Consider the following 13,069-nt stretch of genomic DNA (forward strand, 5'->3'; position numbering starts at 1 on the left):
AAAGGTTCCCCAATAACCCTATAGTTTTATGGATGAGATTACTGTCAGCTTTGAAGCCACAAAAACAGCTAAAAACTCACCTTCTTAAAGTTGCGTTTAACTATTGTTTTTATGATCTTTTGTTCTGACGCACTTTGTGATCTTTATCTTGAAAGGAAATTTTAGTCACTTACTTACTTTACACTTGTGCACACCTGAACTTATCAGTTAACCTGCAGATGATATGACTGTGCACATGTCCCATGATTTCTGGGAGTTGGGGCTTTTGGCCCATCTGAGAAAAAACAAGAAGGGGTCAGATCTGTCATTGGAGATTGATATCTGTGTTAGTGTTGCGTGGAGGCATGCTACACTCTGTTTCTGACTCTGTATGTTACGCAACAACAGAGGAAAAGTACCCGTCCCAGTGTCAGGTATCAGTGAGCTGCTGTACGTCTGCTCTCATTTTATTCGGCCTCACACAAAACATTGTGCAAGATTACTTCCAAGAACTGGAGTACAACATGGAGCTGTTTTGATCCACCCAGACTGACACGAGGAAGAGATTTATGTTCTGGAGGGAGTGCAAGGTTAAATTTGTTCATGCACTCGTGCTCCAGCACACAAACACACACTTGTGAATATACAGCGCATGTAAGGCGAGCAAAGCAAGAGCTATAACGCTTTCCTTCCTGTGCTGAAAATTCCTACTGGGCAATATGAACTGTCAATAGAAAATCTTCTCCTGCACATCACTTGTGAAATATATGTACTTCTAATCTTCTCTTCTGAAAATTAAGTGAAGACAAGGACACAGAGAGTGTGTGGAGCCTCACCAAGCTTTATTTACATGCGCACTATTTCTTATACAAACTTCAAAATTCAAAATGTAATACACAGGAAAATACCCACTAACATTAAGTTGAGAATAAGCAAGATTAATAAAGAGCAAAAGTTCAAAGGGAAAAGTTCAGAGTGTGTATGAAAGGGAGCTGGCCTGGGCTTCTTAACAAGGATGGAAGGACTCATAAGAAGATAATATAAAGAAAAGAGGTGATTAAGGTTTCTAGTGGTATGTGTCTATTTTTGCTTTTCTCAGCTTTAAACCAGCACATTTTGTTCTGCGCGTGTGTGTCGAGCATGAGAGGAGGTCATCTGTGCCTGAATGAAGCAGTGGTTTTGTGAAAGGCATGCTCAGCCATGACTATGTGAAAACTACCCGCCAAAAGAGTCGATGCATTTTTACACCGAGCCGAGTGCACATAATGTTAGGAACGCCTTTGAGATTTGATATTTCCCGAATCGATAAGAGCTCTTTTCAAAGATGACTGCGTTCCCCGGATTTCACTTTGCCTGTCGTCTTCACAGGAGTAAGTAATTTTTAGTAGAGACAGTGTAGATGAATTCAAATGCTTAGCAGTTCAGGTGATGGCTCAGGAGTCCGCCTGACAACAGAAAAGACAGATAGTGTTCTGGAAATTTTAGATGTAGCAAGGTGTTGGTAATTCCAGCTTGCTGACATTTTCACTACGTCAGTGTAATGGGTTTGTAATAATGAACCCATTAATATTGGACGATGGTGCAAGTGCTCCTCTTTAAGCCCTGATTATTACTTTTTTATTTATTTGTATTTTTTTAAAGGAACAGAGTGTTTTAGCACTAAAAACACAGTGTTCCTTTCCGGTTGAGAAAGGTCCAGCTAGCTCATGCGCTAAACCTCAGTACAACAGACCATTCTAGCCAACCATGCACACCCACTCCTCCTTCCTTCCTTGGCTTCAAAGAGACATACACGAATCTGTACACTGATATACATGACAGGGAATACACTTCATGTCACTGCCCCCAAATGGAGAAGGGGTCTCCAGACGCTACAACAATGGTGCCTTCCACCATTTCCAAAATCTGGTTCAACAATTAAAATTGCTGGTAACAGTGTTCCCTCCTTACCCGGCGCATGATGTATTTGCTATTTCTTCAAATTCAGAGGTATCACAAACCCCAAGGGTCAAGTACTACATGAGCATATAAGGACATACAGCGAGTAAATATGCATTTCACACGGTTCATAATGCATAAATACATACATGCATACAGTCAGCTGTTCTGTATGCACCGCGAGGAGCTACAAACCCTCGTGAGATTAATTCAGCTGAAATAAAACTCCATCGATAAACACGTACACACGTTAACATGTATTTAGGAGATACAGGAAGTCACCTGCAGGAGCACCAGGCGTGTCCACGAGGGGATCTGTGTGTGTGTGTGTGTGTGTGTGTGTGTGTGTGTGTGTGTGTGTGTGTGTGTGTGTGTGTGTGTGTGTCAAGAGTCAAACAAGAGGAGAAAAAAGCTATGACAACAAAACCAAAAAACAACAGACTGTGTGAAGTAATAATCCTGACATTTATCGTCCTTCTAATTCTTCATCCTGGTGGCCAAAAGTTCACAGGTTACAAGTTCAGAAACACAAAGAAAATATGTTTTTTCCCCCCAAGAAACGTTAAAATACTACTCGAATGTGACTTGACGTTTCTTAAATGGAAAGCCTTCCTTCCTCACCCCCTGAGTGATTCTGTATATGCATAACAAGCCCCACAATCGCACGACAAGAAACCAGCAGAGCTTAACACGGATCCCTGCTATTTTTGCTTTTTTTTTTTTCCTGTGTGTGTGTGTGTGTGTGTATTTTAAGTGTGTGCATAAATGTGTGTGCTGTCATTTGGCTGCCAGCATATCCTACTGTTTATTTCAAGTAATTTGGCAATATACAGAGATAGCTTATTGTTTTAATCAAGAAACAAATGGCTTCTAGAGGAATGAGCCTAAAAAAGAAAAAAAAAAGACAACAACCTTCTCCCTTTGCTCAAACTTATCATGCTACAAGTGGCCGCAGCTCTAGGCTTCTGTGGGTTTTGGGTAAAAACAGAAAAAAAAAAAGAACAGAAAATATGCACAGCTTCCTCTCAGGACAGGATTCAACACTGTTTATATAGCACCTGTTGTGGTGTGGAAATGTTCACAACCCTCGGACACAGGTTTTTGTTTTGGCTACATCGAATGCTGTGATAAATGACCTCAACAGAACTCACCAGAAGTTAGGAAAGCAATGAGAAGACATACAAGATCTTTTCCTTCTTGAATTTTTACCTGCCCTGCACTTTTCTGTGCCAGAAATTTTCTTCCTCTAGTCTTTTGATATATACAAGGATAAAACAAAAGCTGAAGCAATCGTCTAATCATAATATAACCCTCAGTATGCTGCTGTTATTTCAAAGTCATGCATCATATAATATAGAAAACAGCAAGTGCATTGTGTTAAATTGAGGAATTTAAACTTCTGGGGTTTTAGAGATTTCGCAATCTGGGGCAACCTTTCAGTTTCTCTACACGTGTTTGCATGGACTGAATAAGTGGCCACTCAGTGAGTAAGACACTCCCATTTCCACCTTTTCATTTCACCAGTACACTGACTCTTTCTCTACAGACATGTATGATTAAGAAACAAATATGATAAAACAGGAACTCAAAAAAACCCAACAACACAGGACATTTAAAATGACTTAGAACAGTGGGAATTTCTTTTTCAGTATAACACGTCTCAGGAAACCACTGGATCTGATTTACACCACAACATGTCTTGTTTTTTTTTCTCTTTACACTTCAGTGGGAACACCTGCACCGTGCTCTCCTTCGATTCTTTGCTTGCCATTTAGTCCTCAATTTCCACCTGAAAACCCCTTTTTGATAAGCAGTGTCTCTTTGATATCAGCAGACTGGGTGCCAAAGGAAAATTGCATAATTCTAAGATTTGTGAGTTTCTTGTGATTGTTAGATGTAGCTTTCGATGTTGTTGTTGTCGTTTCACAAGAAGCTTCGAGGGCTCATGTGCAGCATCTCTTGAGTCTGCAGGATCGTTCATGGTTCACCAGTGTGGGAGCGAAGGTAAAGCTCTCAAGAGGAAGTCTTCTTCTGTAAACACAGGGTTGGTTATTTTACATTGTGCTGATGGCAGGTTTGGCAAAAAGGATGTTGTGTGTCTGATCTTCTCTTGCACCACACAGGTCAGACCTGAAATGAAAAAGATATGATTATCTTTTTGTGTTCATAAGAATGAAATCTTTTCCCTTCTCAAGGTTTTAAGTCACATATTTGAATAAGTAGATTGGCAAATGTCACTGGCTCATATTAACAACAAATTTCTGTTCACTACTGGTTATTTGCAGCTGCAAGCTAAGTGCTTAAAGCTACCACTTCTGCATATGTTTCATAATAAATGCATTTGAATATGAGGACAATAAAACACCGGTGTGAAACTGGAAGCACTGACAGTGACTTTCACACTTAGCATTTGTTCCCAAAGATTAACTTCTTTTATTTTTGTGCACTTACTGCAAAAGGCGGTGAAGCGCCCGTTACTTAAGTGCGGCTTAATAGATGGGTACAATCCAGGAAACAAGGAATGATTTATTCAGAGACTATGCCTGCCTGTGACTCCCCTGGTTAAAAAAAAGAGGTTTTGAGGTTTCGCAGAAACGTGACTACTGATCATGTGACGATAACTTGTCTGCCACTTTGGATGTATGACAATTATGGCGACACTGTCAGCCAGTGGTTGACAGACATTTCTTCAGCAATGTGCACATAACATCACTGGAGAAACCTCAACTGAAGTTTATGGGAAAATTACTTCTTCTCACTCTAATTAAGACCTCAGTAAACGTTTTGCTGGTGAATTTATGGTCTCAGTCATATTTAATTAAGCATGATGTTCATTTCATAAATGGTAACAATAAATTGAAACAAACGAAGGGAATGTATCTGGGCAAGTCTTCCTTGTGGTAGACAAGTTGCTACTGTTTGAGTATGCAGCGTTACTGGGTTCTTAGTCACATTCAACCCTCACTCATGACTACAGGATTAAAAAAAATTGATGATAATGGCCAAAATTCCCAATTCAAGGCTTCGAAACAGTATCTTCAATGCGACAACATCATGGCAGCGATCTTCATCTTTTACAGGCCAAATACTTATTTCACTTATGACAGGTAGATCAATTTATAACTTTTATAGTTGATATTCTTTCTCTCTCCATAAAATGAAACAACCATTACAAATAGAGACTGCTTATTTCTTTATAAGTGAGCAAACTTACAAATTCAGCAGGTGGTCAAATAATTACTTCCCCAAAATGTATATGCAGTCCACATCCTTATTAAAAACATATAACATGTAAGGAAAAAAAACTGCTGGAGAAGTTTTTTTTTTATTGTGTCAATGTGATTTAGGAAGAACAATTAGGTTTGAAGTGGTTCAATAAAGAAAAAACCCAGTAATTTCGTTCTGTGAAGTCCTTTCTTGACTCCTGTTATTATCACATCATCTCAGTGCTTTTGTCTAAGTCTGTCTCTATTCATGACACAAATAACTCTACAACCCTACTGTGAGCATGACGTGTACTACACCAAATTTTAAAGAGTTTTTTCAGGAAAAAAAACTAATTAGCTCATACATCTAATTCCCCATTATATACTTCAAAACAAACAACACTTCAGTTTACATACCTGCTCTGCTCCCACCCTCTCAGCCGGGAACCCAGCTCTGAGAGGTCTGCTTGGTGTTTGTGAAGTTGCTGACACCATTCATGTTGGCAAGAGAGTCAAAGTTAAAATCCAGGCCATCTGCATCCATAAGATCGTTCCTGATGATGGAGTCCATGTCGCATTCCAGGCTGCCATTGAATATGTCCAGGTCCAGATCTGTGGGGAAACGATCCTGATAGTTCCCTCCATTGCTGCTAACTGTCCCATTCAGGAAGATTGAGGTGTCAATCTGCATGGAGGAAGACCCATTTCCTCCCAGGGGTGAGAGCAGGAGCTGCTGTTTGGCATTAGCCAGAGTGTTAGCCTCATTCACTAGGTTCAAGCCTCCATTTATAGACCTCAGAGAGCTGTGATTGTGGTTGTTACTTCGCAGCATCTCTTGTTGGTTGCTTTGAAGTCCTCCAGTTGTCCCAAAAGTCATGACAGGATCATTGCGGAGCATGAGGCCACGGCGGGAGTTCTGGGAAATGAGGGCAGTCGCACTGGCCTGTGACATCAATGGATCTGACTGGGTCATCATGACATCACTATGGTTGTGACTGTCAGAGTTGAGCAGGTCTTGTAGTGTCTGGGTGCCAAAGCGGGTCGTGCTGATGCTGGAGAAGGACGTTTGTTTGTTCTCCTGGATGGTCTGCATGGGGGACGAACGCAGAGAGGAGCCCGCTGTGTGGGGCCCGAAGATGGAGTTACTGTAGCTAGCACTTCCATTAGAAGAAGAATTGGAGGATGGAGAGGAAGTGGAGGAAGGTGAGGCTATCCCATTGGGTTTGGACCCAAAACTGAACCCTGAGGAACCATTTGGTGCAGTCTGGCTGGAAGTGGTTGGCACCATGCTGATGTTCTCCAGGAACTCATCCATTATGTCATCTGTGAGTCCATCATTCAGATTCATTGTACCTGCCAGATCTGCCAAACGGGGCAGCTCAGTCGGCACAGCCTTCCCATTCGTCTTGGCGTTCCCAGGAGACAGTGTTCTGCCAGGACTGGAGTAGAGCATAGGCGAGAGAGGCGGCTCGTCATCAGGCACCTCGTCTAGCTCGGGGTTGGCCAGAATAGGTGAGAGGCGACCGCTCACTGTGCTGGCATTGGAGTTTGTGCGAGAGCGGAAGTCTGTCCAAGCATCCAGATCCTCGCTGCTGCGTGACGTCGGGCTTCCAGGCCACTTAGAGAGACCTGAAGGACTGTCCGCACCACCTTCACCAGCTGCAGCAGCTGCAGCCTGCAGGGCTGCCTTCTTCTTGGCAGCGCGGCCGCGGGCGGACTTGGTGTACTTGTTGCTGTTGTCCATGGAGACTGCCCGGCGCCGTGGAGCCTTGCCACCCTTTCCTCCTTCTGGATTGATCATCCACCAAGAACTCTTTCCTGTTCCCTCATTCTGGACACGGATGAAACGACTGTGGAGGGATAAGTTGTGTCGGATGGAATTCTGTAACACAAAACAGAGAAGGAGACTCCACTGAGTGCTGTGTGGAAAATATTTTTTGCGACAATTACTCAAACTATGCCTGTCACCAGTATGGATTTGTATCCATTCTTCTTTTGGCCAGTGCAATATTCAATGAAAACCTCTCATTAAGTTCAACAACACTGATCCATAAACCACCCACGAACGCTCATTCTGCAGTCACGTAAACAGTTCTTCTCAGTGACTAGACATACAAACAGCAAAAGCCTATTGTTTCAATTGTTGATCCACTAAATATAGACAGGCTCACATTAACATTGTGCACCACTTAGCGCTGATGTCTGCATTGTTCCCGCTGTAGCTTTTGTGTTGTGGGTATAAAAGAGAAAAGAGAGAGACAGTGTTCTAAAAATCAAGCCTCCTCAATAATGAATGACACATACAAAGAGCCTCTATATGTCAGATCATGTGTGTTTGCGTGTGACTGTTTGTCTTGGCTGGTGTGTATTGATCAGCTCTGAGCTCTTTCCTTGTGAGAGGCCAAAAGGCTCACTGTGGGGCAACTTTTTCACATGACAGTCCCTGTCAGTGATCAAGAGTTTCATTCACAACACAGACACGTATGCGCGCATTAAAGGCCCAAACGGCTACATAACAACCATGCTGAAACGCTTGTTGTCCTGCTGCTGACTATGTTAGCATTAATAGTTAGCAGGCGTACATTTGTTCGTGCTTCACATTCATACTGTAGCGACTGCGCACAGACTTTCACCACACTAGCAATCAGCGTCGAGCTACTTTCACACGTGCACTGCAGCCCAGAGGTTTTCTAGACATTACCCAGAAACGCAAATGTCAAACTCAGTTGCATCTAACATTAAACACTCTTTGCCCTACCAGCTTAACAGTACAAAGTCTGCGTTGTGTACAACCCATCCTTTTTTAGAAATAGAGCTAGTAATATGCAGAAGGACCCATGCCATCATGGGTCCTTCTGCACATCTTTTTTCATGCATCTCCCATCACCGTAGCCAAACAGAGCATTTCCACAGTAGTGAGAAATGCTGTCATGTGCCACATAGGACAAAGGGCAACCTCACTGCTTGTATAGATCTGATCCTCCTGGAGTTCATGTGTAACTTCAGCCTGTTATCTGTCCATAACCTTGGCTGAAAATTGTACATGGTAAAAGTGGTGTACTTATCAGACTTCATGTTAGAAGTGTAGAAGTGTCAGAATGATTATGTTAGCCAAACTAAAAACGGGTGATACTGAGGTGACTATCTGATATTTCTAGTAGTTTCAGAACACAAAAGACTGAGAGAGTCAGATTGGCTTCTTTTGGATGCAATGGCTTGGGTTATAGTTAAACCACAAGATAAGAGTCAAAGGCCAGTAAAAGATAACACAGCTTGATAAAACTGGGATACTATTTAAACAAGAGAAGGTCTTGCAAGTTTTATTGATGTGTGTCATTATGAGTTTCCATTTGCACAATAGCAAAGATTCACATGCCTTGTTTACTTTAGAGAAGTCTGTTCACTTCAGTACTCTTTTCAGTAATTGATTAATGCAGCTTAAACGCAGGATTGCATTGTGTAAGTGCAGTAATTTAGGACTTGAAACTCCAACTTGATCCCTAAATTACAAACATGTTCTTATCCATCTGGACATCCACCCACCCCCCCTTCCGGCCATCGCACACATGCTCCCACACAACACACACTCCGCCATCTGGTTACATAACAGGACATCATTTCATGGATCTTTTTATGACAGGATAACAATGTGTACACACAGTCACATTCTCAAATTTCAACTCACAGTAACACCATTAGGAGTCTTAAAAAAAACATGCATTTTAATGAAAATGATTCTGTTCTGGATCACTAACTTATATGGTTACAACCTTGCCTCTAGCATTAATTACACTTTCTTCGTCTTCTCAATTTATTGCAGGCTTTGCTGAATTAATTATTTTGCCTCAGTCTCCTTCTTTTTCCACATCCCCTCCTTCTTCCGCAGTTTCTGTTGTTTCACAAACACATAGCTCTTATGGGCCCTGTGGGACTCTGGGGCTATGCTATATCCTCCCATATAAACAACCCAACCGCCATCCACAACATGCACGCAATTTTCCCCTCTCCTTTTTCCTCTTATGTATATTTTTACTCCCAAAGACGGAACAGACTTCTGGATTCAAATCAGCGAGAACCAACATCTTCTCGTTTTTGTGGGAATCACAATATTGTTTTCCACGAAGCAGCACCGTCTTTACCGGGCAACAGTTTACAGGCAATTTGGTCAGGACTGTTATTCTGGTCAAAGGCAGTTCAGTCAGAGAGGAGAGAGAATGGGTTTAAGTTACATTTCTGAATGCTGTGTTGGCAGAGCAAGATCTCTGGGGCCAAACTGAACCCATGACCCTGTGTGAGTGTATGCATATTTGAGCGCGTACTATGGGTGCGGTTGTGATAGTTATATGAAAATGCTCTTAAATGGTTTGCGACTGTCATGCAAAAACTTGTTTCTGTAGGAGCTTATGCCTCTTCTGACCGTTGCTGTGCATCGCACAGAATCATGAATGATGGTGCGAATATATTTCTCAAGTGTGCACCGTGTATTCTGCAGTGAGGTAAGAGGAGAATAAATACCAGAGAGACCAGTGTTTATCCTCTGCCGGCATCTCTCGAGGCATGACGTAATGCTGCTTTATTACAGAACATTTTATAAACACACACGTACATAAATGTTTCCATCTGCCAAGAAGTTATAAATAATGGCAGGGGATCGGCTTTGTAAAGGAAAAATAAAAACTTTGGCAGGATGAATAATAGGAGAATTTTTAAAAAAACAGAGTTTCTTTATCCAGCTGGTGTAAACATTCACCTGCCAGCGCCTGATACTTCATCAATCCTTCTCCCTCGAAAGACACTTGTTTAATGCATCTCTTTTTCGTGCCATTGCTCGTTTCCTTCAAACGTCAAGTGCGATATTTCATAAGTTTGTGTGACGGGCAAGTGATAAAAGCAAACAGGGCATCTGCAACCACAGCATGGACACTCATCGGAAGAAAAGAAAATTTGGCTCCATGTGAAAGGGAGGATAAGAACATGATGATTACAAGATGAAAGAATGAATAATGTGCATGCTGTCAGTACAATGTGTGATAAACTAGTAGAAGCAGGCCCTCCCACATAGTCTTCCTAACAAAATGCACTGATTATCACTTTTATTCTGGAGATTTCAAGGATTTCCTAGACACAGTTTTCCGTTTTTTTTTATTTGCCTTGAGCACCACAATCCGAACTGTGCATAGATGCAGCACTGCCTGCGGTTTAGTACATGGAAAGTATGTTGTTTTATGATTTTGGCGGCCTGACCTTTTAACCGTTTAAAACATTTTTTACTTTGCAGACATTCAGCCTCTCGTGCAAACCACAACATCTCATTTCTGTCTGCTGTGATTCTTCTACTGCATTTAATGACACACCCAGCATATTGTTGAAATTTCCATGAGTTCATTAAACTCAATATAAAACATAAGAAAAACTCTTAAGACACATATGTTGAGCCCAATCCAAAGTCCTGGAGCTTAAATTTAAAACCCACCTCCTCCTGCCCATCTTAAGCTTAAATTTCCCGTCATTACTGGCATGCACTCACTGGCCACTTCTTTAAGTACACCAGTTCAACTGATTGTTAGTGCAAATATCGAATTAGCCAATCATACGCTGGGATTTTCCCACACAACCATCTCTAGGGTTTACAGAAAATGGTCTGAAAAAGAGAAAATGCAAAAAATGTCTTGTTCCTGTCAGGTGTGACGTGGGATTCTCATCATGGATGTGCAGCCTACATATCTGCAATGACTGTGTGATGCTATCATGTAAATATGGACCAAAATCTCTGAGGAATGTTTCCAGCACCTTGTTGAATCTATGCCAAAAGACTTAATGTAGCCTGAGAGTAGATCTCAAAAATGTGATAATATCATTACAGCTCTTTCTTGGAACTATTCTCTTACTTTGAGGCGACCTCCTTTTATTTATTTATTTTTAAATGTGCCTGATGGTTACCACCCCCAAACTATTAAAGTTGTTTCATTTGCTGAAAATTTGTACGTTAAGAATTTATGTGTGAACAAGGTAAACTCACAGTGTGAGCTGAGTACTGTATGCATACTGCTGTAGCTCCTTTGGGGTATTCCCAAAGCCCATTAATAAAAACAGCTCACTGAGACAGCAGCTCTGATTCATAGCTCCTACTATGCAGCCACGGCAGCTAAATAACGCACATACACACACAAACAGAGCCAGCAACAGAAACATTCCAACACAGAATGAAACTGCTGATACTATCCAGGTAACTTTAGGGACTTTTTTCTTTTTAAATTCTTTCTTTCCTCTGACCTCCTCTTATTTCTCTCTCAGGTGAGCTTTAATTTCTGAGACTTGAAGTTTAGCAGGAGGGCCCTGTCACAAAGGCAGACAAATGGATTTTTTTTTAACTCAACCTGCTTTTGATTTCTTGAAAAGAAAAAAAAACTTCTTCAAAAGATGTAGTTTGACATTTTAGCATTGTTGAGAGTTACTTTAGCATCCGTATTACTCTCATACCTGTTGGTTAAATAGGACGTGACAGCCAGACTATGGTTAGCTTTACGCGGCACAAAGAGTGGAACGCTGGCAGCGACGACAAAAACTTGAATTATAATCGTGATTCAGTTGTGCTTGCAGATTTTGTTAGCCTCACAGAGAGTCATCCTAGCAATTTAAACACTCCTGAGCTAAACAAACCTCTAGGTTAGCCATAGCTTTATATTTAGACAGGCATAAGTGTGGCTCGAGAAGCTTTAATCGTTTAATTTTTGCCAATGAAACTGATAACAGACACAGACTGCACCAACAACCCCATCTGATCTGATATTTAAAATAAAGTGCTCTTTCTAATGACGTTTTCTCTGACTCACCTCTGCTCACCTAGATAATGCAGGTTCAGCTATCAACAGACCGGTTACCCAGGTTTAAAAGCCAACTAACTCAGAGTAGCCAGATAAAGTTGAATTTGCTTGGTGATACAGGCCCCAGCTGGGTGTGTGTGTGTGTGTGTGTGTGTGTGTGTGTGTGTGTGTGTGTGTGTGTGCGCACCAGCTGCAGCTAAAACGTAGGAACACATAGGCCTTTTTGTCTGTCAGCAACATGTGGGAACAATTAATCACTGTCAGCAACCACGCTAGGAATCTCCCTCCCTGCTTTCGCTCAATCCTCAAATTTTTGAAGGTGTGTCAGTGAATGCATAGAGTATTTTTGCATTTATGCAAAACTGATTTGCCGGAGGTGCAGGCGTGTTATAGACACAATGAAGTTTTTAAACAAAGAAGGGGATTGTAAGTGCACTCAGGAAATTTAGACTGATGTATAGGCAAAATGTCGTGTTTTAAATGCAAAGAAAAAAACGACCGAAAAGTCATTTAAAAGCAGATTTCGCCGATTGGTTCAAACGATCCTGGGAGCGCTTTGTAATTGGTTGTTGCAGTAGCAGTGGTGATTGGTGGAGCGAAATTGCTTTATGTAGCCAGGCAGTACAGAAATGGGAGGGTCTACGTGGTGTTGCAAGTGTATTTCATCACCCAGCTACAGCACATATTTAAACTCCAATGTATGAACTGGGTCAGTTTCACTTTGCCTTGTACTCTGTGTTCGTTTGAGAGAAGTGGTGGACACAAGAGAGTGTTCATGTGAAGGTGAAAAAGGTGTGAGGGGGCAAGGAGGACGCAGCTTTTCATGTGTGCAGGAAAGAGTTGTGTCATGAGGTTATAGTGTCATGGAGTCGTAGAGAGCACTGAGTCAAAGTTGCTTTGAGGTTGCACTTTTCACCCCATACATCTTACAACTCCACCCGTCTTGCCCTGCTTCCACCTCCCTGATTGGACAAACTGTGTGACCTGAGCCTCACACCTATGGTGTACTTAACCATCAACTGGTACACTGTGCATGTTTTCGAGAGCCCTAGACAAATATAACTTTATCAGCCATTATGTAAACCAGCACTAATCTGAGACCAGTGTCAACAGAGACTCCTG

At 41.7% G+C, this 13,069-nt stretch overlaps 1 protein-coding gene across 1 annotated transcript in view; it reads right to left on the reverse strand.

Moving 5' to 3' along the window:
- Nucleotides 1–802: 802 nt before the first annotated feature.
- The window catches only part of foxo3b (forkhead box O3b), a 43,490-nt gene continuing 31,223 nt past the window's right edge, over nt 803–13,069 (reverse strand). The window contains exons 3-4 of the mRNA XM_005454618.4: nt 5,541–7,005; nt 803–4,047 (exon numbers count right to left, since the gene is read on the reverse strand). Of these exons, the coding sequence (XP_005454675.1) occupies nt 5,560–7,005 (1,446 nt within the window). The 3' untranslated portion in view covers nt 803–4,047; nt 5,541–5,559. The remainder of the gene's footprint in view (nt 4,048–5,540; nt 7,006–13,069) is intronic.

The sequence above is a fragment of the Oreochromis niloticus genome, linkage group LG15 (genome assembly GCF_001858045.2).
Source record: "Oreochromis niloticus isolate F11D_XX linkage group LG15, O_niloticus_UMD_NMBU, whole genome shotgun sequence".
NCBI classification, from domain to species: domain Eukaryota; kingdom Metazoa; phylum Chordata; class Actinopteri; order Cichliformes; family Cichlidae; genus Oreochromis; species Oreochromis niloticus.